The 10,484-nt window shown below is 41.6% G+C and overlaps 1 protein-coding gene across 3 annotated transcripts in view; it reads right to left on the bottom strand.

Moving 5' to 3' along the window:
* Positions 1 to 16: 16 nt before the first annotated feature.
* pde9aa (phosphodiesterase 9aa) overlaps positions 17 to 10,484 on the bottom strand; it is a 48,904-nt gene continuing 38,436 nt past the window's right edge. For 2 of the 3 annotated variants that reach the window (XM_088082840.1, XM_088082842.1), the window contains 12 exons: positions 9,555 to 9,615; positions 8,777 to 8,851; positions 6,520 to 6,606; positions 6,266 to 6,370; positions 4,639 to 4,721; positions 4,089 to 4,245; positions 3,835 to 3,948; positions 3,234 to 3,338; positions 2,385 to 2,513; positions 776 to 871; positions 575 to 640; positions 17 to 457 (listed from right to left, as the gene is read on the bottom strand). In XM_088082840.1, coding sequence (XP_087938966.1) covers positions 590 to 640; positions 776 to 871; positions 2,385 to 2,513; positions 3,234 to 3,338; positions 3,835 to 3,948; positions 4,089 to 4,245; positions 4,639 to 4,721; positions 6,266 to 6,370; positions 6,520 to 6,606; positions 8,777 to 8,851; positions 9,555 to 9,615 — 1,063 coding nt within the window. In that variant the 3' untranslated portion in view covers positions 17 to 457; positions 575 to 589. Of the gene's footprint in view, positions 461 to 574; positions 641 to 775; positions 872 to 2,384; positions 2,514 to 3,233; positions 3,339 to 3,834; positions 3,949 to 4,088; positions 4,246 to 4,638; positions 4,722 to 6,265; positions 6,371 to 6,519; positions 6,607 to 8,776; positions 8,852 to 9,554; positions 9,616 to 10,484 lie in introns of all 3 variants that reach the window. The other variant, XM_088082841.1, reaches the window with a different exon arrangement.

Raw genomic sequence — 10,484 nt, forward strand, 5'->3', positions numbered from 1 at the left:
ACACTTAACAGTCCAGACAGCAGTTTTTTATTCAACTCATCCTTTTATTTTTTTGTAGGAAAGAACAAAGTTCACTAAAAATCTGTACAATCTGTTAAAAAAAACAACACATCTCAAATAAAAAACAATGCAAGATATGTATCTAAATATTGTTCACTGAAGCAGTCTGTGCTGTACAAATGTCCTGAAAAGAAGCTCTGGATTGTCCATGTGGTCCTTGAGCCCATCAGGAGCTTGTGATGCGTCTCAGAGCTGCTGTCTCATGTCCACTCTGTCACTCTGTCACACTTCTGAGAGTGACTGGAAATTCACCTGATCTTCCCACATCACACATCCTGCTGCTCCTCTGTGCAGCCACAACCAGACGGGAGGAGATGAGCGCCCACAGCGGACCCATGTGTCTGACAACTCCAGTGTATGGTATGTCACACTGCACTCTGGTGCTCTACACTCACTGCTGCTGAAACACACACAAACACACACACACACGCACACCACATTCATGAAGAACAGCTGTGTTGGTCTGAGGTACAAACCTCCCCAAACACTGACAGTGACGTCTGTTCTTTCTTACCTCTGCAAACACCTTTTACTTCTTCTTCCCTCCCATAGTCAAGTTCTCACTTTTCTTTTTCTGCACCTGAAGGGAACACAACTTGTTAACAGTCACAATCTTCACCGAGGACAAAGCACATGCATCAACACACACACACACACACACACACACACACACACACACACACACACACACACACACACAAACAAATCCTCCGACCTCATTCATGGCGTCATCGATCTGTTTGAGCTCTTCGTATCTGTCTCTAGACTCCCTGAGTGGCTGCACCATCGCCTCTTCAATCTGTGGGAACAGCTACAACACACACACACACATACACACACACACACACACAGGCACATTTGTGAAACATTTGAGTGACGACTACAGTCATGTACACAATGATTGCCTCATGAAAATGATATTCATGCATTTCCATATAACATGTAGGCTACACACATTTTAATACAGGCATGTTAGTGAATAAGGACACTATGACTAAATATTTTAGACACTGGAAGACCTTTTGATGTGTTTCAGTCGCTTGACTTGACTTTTTCTGAGCCTCTATATTACACTGTCGAGTTTTTAGCCTGTATGTTTGGCTGCAGTAATAAAATGCACTTTGATGACTTAAACTTCTGCATATTTCTGTATCATGATGTGGTTGAATACTATTTCTGGTCCATATGATTCAAGTAAGATTTCAATACAGTCAAGTTTGTTTTGTATTTTTAGTGGGCATTTGAAAAAAAAAGAGCGCCATGTCTGTAGCACTATTAATTGCCGGTAATTAACCCTATGAAGTTCAGTGAAGTCTGCACCCTGAGTGGACTCTCTGGAAGTCTGCACATTGTCTGCTTGAGGCCTCCTGCAGACTGGATGAATTGTAGATTTTGAAGCCCTGAGCACTAACAGACCCGTGAATGTGCCCGCAAAGTCTGCAAGTGCAGTGAAGTGCAGAGATTTGGATTGAGCCAATAATTTTGCAGCAACACTTGCAGCTGCAGTAGATCAGCCCAGTAGTTTCCAACCTAGGGCTCCGGCCCCTCCAAAGGGTCACAAAATAAAATTAATATAAAAAAATTTGGAGGGCAAATCTGTTTAGGTGGGACTGCAAATAACTCAGAAACAAGAGCAGGGCCTCAAGGTGCAGACTCCAGTTATTTTTACAATCCATTACATTCTTGAAGCTTGTCTTAAAAAGGAAATGCAAAAGAAAAATAGCACTGCCTTGGTCTCTACAATGGACTGGACTTTTAAAACATCACAAAGTGACACCCTCCCAAGAAGGGACACACACTTCATGTCCACTCTTTTAGAATCTGAATCTTACCTCTTCTACCTACATCATTTAAACAGGAAAGGTTTTTAGACAAGTGAGCGTCCTATGTATTTTCTGCTCAGTGTGAGGTGACTGTCGGCTGGAGCATTAATGAAACTCTCTTGCTTTAGTCATCAGAACAACAGATGAGTTTGTGTGTGTGTGTGTGTGTGTGTGTGTGTGTGTGTGTGTGTGTGTGTGTGTGTGTGTGTGTATGGCAGAGGAGCATTGTTGCTGCACATTCTGTTCATTCAGAGAGCAAACAGGCAATCAGCCCCACTTAGCATCAAATGTGTGCCAGAGCCTCTGCGTAAGTTTGTGTCCCACACTCTGAGCACTTGGCACTGTGTCAGGCTCTCCATGCAGCACAAATAAAGCTCCACATCAACTCATGCTATCACACTTCGACTGCACAACAATCAACTTCTACTGATGACACCTCACACTTACAGCTCTGTCAGTCTGACCTCCAGCATCACTGTCATCGCTGTCCTGCATACTCACCTTCATCACCGTCTCAAACATGGGGATGAGCACGAACTTGATAAAGCCGATCTGAGCCGTCGGCTTGGTGACCTTTTCTCTGTCCATAAACGGAGCCACAGGAAGCCCTTCAGCCTTCTCCCTGTCGCTCTGCGAGGTATGCACACACATACACATTTGCACACACACACACACGCAAACGTGCACACACATGCACACACACACACACACACACACACACACACACACACACACACACACACACACACACACACACACACACACACACACACACACACAAGATCACCATCTCCATACTTTCCAACAGAACGAGGGACAAATGTCTTTGCCCATTCATGACACAACACTTGTCTCATACAGCTTCACAGGGGAGGTCATACCTTAAAGATAAAACAAAAATGTTTCCTCTAATTATTTGTTAATTTCGGTGACTGGGTGTAATGGGTGACATCATAGTGGAAAAAGTTTCTTTTTGTACACTAACATTAAATCATCAGAGCACGCAGCACCCAACATTGTCTCATCCTGTAATATCCTGACGACATTTGGTAAAGTGGCCTTCACTCACTGTTGTTGTTTTAGTGTGTTGTTTTGTTGGTGTTCTGTATTTGGTCTTGATATAAACAAATGCTGGAATTTGACTGTCGCCACTGGTAAAAATGGCCCTGCATAAAACAACTGTGAGCCCAAAAATCATTTTACTGTATTGTGAGTTTTGGTCTTATAACTATTTTTGAAGCTTTCAGCTTTGAAAAATGGGCACAATAGGCAGAAACGCTGCGACCTTATGGCTGTGTTTGCATCAAATTGGCTCCACTCGAAAAGATCTCCCCTCTGTGGTGGACTCACCTGCATGAAGTACTCCTCCAGCAGGCAGTCCACCCAGGGCTCAGCCACCTCCATGGGCCGCACCTCGTTGGAGATGTCACAGCACTTGATGAGCACCATCTTCAGCTGCACAGAGCACAGGCTTGCAGTCAATACACAATTATTATCAATATTGTTACTATTATATGACCATGCAAAGCCAGTGAACATTAAATGTCATGACTTTTAATGTGTTATCGTGATGAAAACAGAGTGAAAATACATTTTCATAGTAGTAGCTAGCTAGTAGTAGTAGTAGCTACTGCCATATTATAAAGTTACATAAACTACTGTAGAATAAAATACTGTTAAAATGTTAAATAAAGTAAAGTATACAGTTAAATAAAGTACTGTATATTAAATAAATCAAAGCACAACCCATGGTAATTTTATTTTGAAGAACCAAAATGAGTTTCCTGTCAGTCTGTCTATCATCAGATGGACTCTGCTTGGTTCATTTCCAACAGGTCACATGAAATCAAACTGAACTACAAGGCCACAGTTTTTGGTGCGGATCGACTGAGCCAGGCTGCAGGTATTGAGAGGTACCCTGAGACTTGTTCCAAAATAAAAGTGTTCTTACACAGGTGACGTGCTCCTCGTCCGTGTAGTCGAAATTGTCGACTTTCTGCTTAAAGGAGTCAAGGATCTCACCGTGTCGGGCCATGTCTGTCGCCAGGATCAGTGTGATGGTTCCCTGGAAAACAGCACAGAGTCAAACCACTCATCAATAAACACACACACACCAGGGTTCCCACACATTTTCACCAACAAACATTTTCAAAACTTAATCATGTCACACACGCACTCACACACTCACACACACAGATCTCCTACCTGTCGTATCTGTTTGAAGGCCTCCGGGTCAAAGTTGGAGAAGATGTTGCAGTCGGGCTGAGAGAAGATCTGGAAGGCCACAGCACAGTGGTGGTTCTCCAGAGGGGAGATGTCGTTGTAGCGGACTGCCAGCTCTGTTCTGGCGTTGATCTGGTACCTGAAAGACAGAGAGAGAGAGGAGGACAGAGAGGGAGAGATGGCACAGAGGGAGGAAGCATTGAGAAGGTGGAGAGAAAGAGGCAGGGGCAGACAAAATAGAAGGAGACAAGTGAGGAAACAGAGAGAATGCACAGGGAAGTGAAAAATAGCAAAAACACTCAAGAAGGAATGGAGACAGAAGGAGACAGGGAAGGAGGATGGGGATAAAAATTAAGAGAACCCCAGGATGGACAGAGAAAAGGATGGACAGAATGAGATGGTAAAAAAAAAACATGAAGAGAAGGAAAAGGAGGAGTCAGCAGGAAGTTACTAATTATGCAAACCAGACAGATGGAAACAAGGAAAAAACTTACAATGTATAGCAGGAATTGTGTTTGTGTGATTTTCTTACGTGTTGTTGAACCCCGGGTGATCGAGATCATGACACACAGCAGCTGTCATGAGAATCAAAACGTCAACCTGAGTGAACTTCTCCTAAAAAGTTTACACACACAGACACACAGACACACACAGACACACACATTTTTATCAATTAATGCATCAATGATGTCTTTTCCTCAAAGATCACGTCATAATGTGCATTGATGTGTGTGTGATCCCATCTTCCACCTTCAAACTGCCACATGCAACATCTTCTCCGACTGTGACCCGGAGGCCTTCAAACAGATACGACAGGTAGGACATCTGTGTGTGTGAATGTGTGTGCGTGTGTGTGTGAATGTGTGTGTGTGTGTGTGTGTGTGTGTGTGTGTGTGAGAGAGAGAGAGAGACCTCGTTAGCACATTACTGGTGCAGATCACACTCTGTCATTAGGCCTGTGGTAATGAAACCTCCAGTGAAAAGTTGCCTCTAACACCACAGGGAGACTCCCTGAGGAGAGAAAGCTCCTCTTTTCCTTTTTTCTCTCTTTTGTCAGACATGTGTCTCCCCTTCATCACCCCCTACTCCCCCTTCTCCTCCTCCTTTCATTCTTCTCCTCTGAGCTTTCGTGATCCCTCACTTATTTTCACACCACAGTTTGTTGCCTCCACCTGTCCTGTGACAGCTAAAGCATGGAGACATGTCTTGATTTTGCTTGCATTCAAATATGATTTGATGGTGAACACAGGACAAAGACAACAGAAACAAAATTTCATGAATTAAAAAGTCCACCCTAACTTATTAAATTTAGAGATGGCTGTGAAAACTGTATCAAAGACCAGCTTCAGTGTCATTGCAAACAGCTATACTGAGTTAGTGTTTCATTGCTATTTAAAGGAGCTGTGTCAGACATTCGGAGCATGTTCATGAGTCTGAGCTGCGATTGTCTGCACACGGCTCTCAACATGGAGGTGGCTGAGCCATGGCTAGCAGCTAATGACGCCTCACAGCTGTGTCACACCAAGCCGTCATTGGCCCTCTTTGCTGCAGTGTGTCCAGCACCATTGGGCTTTTTTGACATTTTTCAACATACTATAGTATGATGTTTTCGTTCATTTTTTCGACATGCTATATTATTATGTTTTTGGATGTTTTTTCAACAGTCTATGCTATGACATGTCTCAACATGCTATACTATGTGGTTTTCAGCTGTTTTTTGGACATGTCATATTTTCACATTTTTCACCATAGTAGGGTGTTTTCTGTCGTTTTTGTTTGACATGCTATATTATGATGTGTCTCGAAGTGCTATTTTATGTGGTTTTCAGCTGTTTTTCGGACGTCATATTTTGACATTTTTTGCCATATTATGATGGTTTGTGGTGTAGGTAAACGCTTTGTTTTTTCAGCATTCAAGTGTTGTTATTGTGCTAACTAGCATCATGATGAATGCAGACGACTGCTGTCTGCTGGTATGGATATCATGCAGGCGCACAACCAAGTGCAGGTCAGAATCTAATCTCAACAGCTGCAAAGGCCTCAGCCTACATGGGGCACACACTCAGGTGTACCAGAGATCGCCTTGTTTGTAGTTACTATTATTCCCTGATTTTACCAGGTTAAAACCTCACAGCAGCAAGTCTCAAAGAACAGATTACCTGCAGGCTGCAGAGGCAGATCATGCTGTACATCATCTGGGTGACACAGAAACAGTGGCGGAAGTTGTGGAAGGGGTTGTTCTTGTAGTTGTCATGGATACAAAGCTGGGGAGAGAGAGAGAGAGAGAGAGAGAGAGAGAGATAAATCTGTGAGCATCCATGTATTTAGAGATATTGTTCTGGTCTGGAAAAAGCCTGTTCTGTGTGGGTTGGTTTTATTTGAATGTGTAGATGGAGCTGGGTCCAGGTCTCACCAGCCATCTCTTGAGTGTGATGGGGTTGATGTTGAAGTCTTTGACTAAACCCAGATCATGGTACATATGCTCCAGACAGCTCAGCATCTGGAGGAGCAAAAGAACCGATCAGTGATCTGCCTCCATACACTGAGACACAGAAAGATGATGAAATAATTCTTTAAAACTTTGATCATGTGACTGATGAAATGAATAATTTTGCAGTGTTTTTGATTATGGATAGACCACTTTATCATGTAGTGAGCAGAGTGATATGCACTACACATCAAAAGATGGATACAAGCTAAAGGAATATGATTATGGGCTTTTACTGCCTTTCTTAAGAAACCAGTTACAAAACTATGAGCTAGAAACAACATATGAAACATATATAACAAATACGTTGCTGCCTATGAATCACTCATTGAAGGGAAATAAATTATGGAATATTAAAATTAAATATTTAATCTCAAACAGCAGTATTTTTGTGAATTGGATTATTTTATTTTACTTATTATTTAATTTTTGATTAGTATTATCACCTTGTTTTGTTGTAAATATTTAAGAAAACTAATTAAAAAAATAATTTATCTAAAAAAAAATTGTCCTCTGAACCATACACAAACCCTGTTTTAGTTTCATCATGTGAATTGATGTAAATGTCAGTTAAAAAGAGCTGCTGCAACACACTCTCTTAGGTTGATGACATAATAGACCTCCAAATCAGGATTAGGTTTGGGATAAGTGAAGAATATCAAGTGGGCTTTGACTACCAAACAACTGGTTTGAGATAATTATGGCTAAATGCTCACACCCACTTGTCCTAATTCAAACCTATGACTCAAAATTATCCAGCAAAGAATCCCAGTCAACAATCAGAAATTGCAAATCCATCTTTTCACTTATTATTTTAGCAAATCTCTTTCCCCTTTCTTTATACATTGTTTTTCCGAGCAGACACTTCTCCTTGTCAAACACAGGTGCAACAAATATTATTGATATATGTCTATGTTTCATTAAGTTGTTTCACCTCCAAAGCACTTTATTGTGTAAGTTGAGGTACTGTCAGGGAGTAAAGACACATGGATGTGAATGAAGCCATCATTACTAACACACAGATCCCATTAACTGTAGCCATATTTCACTCTGGAGTTTGTATTTGCACCTTTAATATCATGTTCTGTCCAGCAGTGATTACAGGTGCAAAGACACAACTAAAATTAGTCATCAACATAATGAGCCTGTATTCAGACTACAGGTGAGATACAAATCACAATTTTACATTTATGCTACTTGCATCCGTTGATGCTTCACTTGTCAATGTATCCGTAAATAATCCAGATTAATAATAAATGGTTTTATAATGTGTAGATATACTATAACAGCCTCAAAGTTTTACCTAAACGATGTTTCATTGTCTTACATTTCTGAACTATTTCATGTTCACACTACGTTATTACAAATCAAGCAAGAGGTGTAAACATGAGGTAAGATTAACTGGCATGATTTGGTAGTTTTGGTGATGTCATCAGCACTCCACAGAGCCGCTCTTTTGAGTGACAGCAGGTCAAGCAGCTATGAGTCTGCTGTGTCTGTGCGATCCAGTACCCGTACTACCCAACTATTCAGTACGGCAAATACAGATTTAGTAACAATACACACTATGTCAAACACAGTATGCTAAATATACCAGGATGCTCTACTATATCTGGTTGGATCCTGACCAACAATCCTCTGCAGCAGCACATACATGACAGCAACTGAGCTGCAAAAGGTGCACGTACAATCTGAAAATGGTATGCAGTGTTTTGCTGCATTTTTCAGGTTGAATGACATGTTTCCCCAAAATGGTGCAAAACGATTTGTGTCAGAAATGTACTCAATCAGCGGAGACGTGTATAGAAACCAGATTCTTGTAGAGCTTTACTTATTGTACACAGAATTTTTGTTTTTATTTCTTACTTGCTTTGGCAGAGTACATGTATGTTATCCAATGCTCTCTGAACTGGATGAAAACTCGGCATATAAGAAAAAAAAACGCCTGCATAACACACAGAAATGGCGAAAAACTGTTTAGCGGTCTGTTAACACGTTTCCAACAAGTATTTTCTAACATTTATGATGTATTTCCAGAGAAATTACTAAATGACTAACTAAAAATTGCATATCTTACTCATTGATAATTTCCTAATCAGTTGATGGTTTAGAAATAAGGAACAGCAGTTAAGCTGTGTCTGATGAAAATGAATCAGAGGAGTAATCAGTGCAGGAGTCTTACCTCATTTGGCTCCCACTGCCAAGCATCGAATGTGGGCAATCTAAGAGCTTCTACTGTCTCCTTAGACAGATGGTACTACACACAGACACACACAGGGCAGCAGGACAGACAGATAGGGAGACATGGACAGGAGAAGAGAGAGGAAAATTGTGGGTGAGACAGGTTTCAGTGAGCTGCTCAGTCTTACTTGCTGGCCTCCCACAGCTAGATGTTTTTTCAGGGTGTCTGAAAAAACAGTACATGCTTTCGCATGTACTGCAGCCAACAGAACTCGCAGTTAACCCTGTCCGCCTCCCTCAGGCTCAGGGGCACACCTCTACACACCACTGCACACCCCTGCTGTGATGTTCATGCATGTAAAGTCATCCGCAGTACTTTCCTTTATCTGTCTAAACTCTTGTTGTTTCCCACCACAGAGAGTAACAGTTTAAATGTTTCACTTCTGTTCTTGTTCATTTATAAAATGTGCCACAGATATCACTAGCAGCCACACACACCAGCTGTCAACAGGTGAGTGTTTCTAAATGTGAAAACTGATCTAATCTCTGAGGGCAGAGATGAGCTGACCTATTGTACTGCAGACTTCTGGGAGAGGACATGGACTAAGTCAGTCACATCCACATTAGACATACTGGTGGACCTGGTTTAATGTAGTTCCTGGAGGCACAGCGGTGGTGCGGTGTTTCTCAGTACACCCGCCATCAGCAGAGTCACCTGGCTAACACAAACACACAGTCAACAGTGAACAGTGTCGCACACAGTTTCTAGGAAAATCTACCTTTGGGTAGGAGGGCACATCTCTGCGAGGAGTCAGCTTCTTGGTGTCATCCACAAAGTTACTGAAAAAACAAACAAACACACACACAGCTTTAAAGCTACAAAGAAACAACAAGATAAGTAATACTTTAATCAATATCAAATATATGATTTTCAGTAATATACAACGACCCTCAGTCAGTAAATTAGCCTCCTAAATTAACTCCAAAATAAAACATCACTTCACTGGTCTTACTTTCTCAATAACTTCTACTACTACCACCACCACCAATACTACTACTAAGACTACTTCTACTATGACCACCACCACTACTACTACCACCACCACCACCACTACTACTACTACTTCTACTACTACCACCACCGCCACCACCACCACCACTACTACTACAACTATTACTACTACTACTACCACCACCACCACTACTACTACAACTACTACAACTACCACAACACCACCATTGCTACTACTACTACAACCACCACCACTACTACTATTACTACTACTACTACTACTACTACCACCACCATTACTACTACTCCTGATACTACTACAACCACCATCCTTTCCAACTACTAATAGTACTACTACAACTACTATGGCCACAACCACTACTTCTGCCACCAGTACCATTACTACTACCACTACCACCACTAATTACACCACCACCACTACTACTACTACTAGGCCTGCTACTATTACTATTACTACAAGTACTACTTGTACTTCTACTACCACTACCACTGCTACTACTACTACCCCCACTACCACTGCTACTACTACTACCCCCACTACCACTACTACTATTATTACTACTACCACCACTACTATTACTACTACCACCACTACAGCTACAACTACTACTACTACCACCACCATTACTACTACTACTACTACTACTATCACCACTAATAACACCACCACTACTAC

This window comes from Plectropomus leopardus, chromosome 10 (assembly GCF_026936395.1).
Source record: "Plectropomus leopardus strain MGB_pleo_1.0 chromosome 10, ASM2693639v1, whole genome shotgun sequence".
NCBI classification, from domain to species: Eukaryota; Metazoa; Chordata; class Actinopteri; order Perciformes; family Serranidae; genus Plectropomus; species Plectropomus leopardus.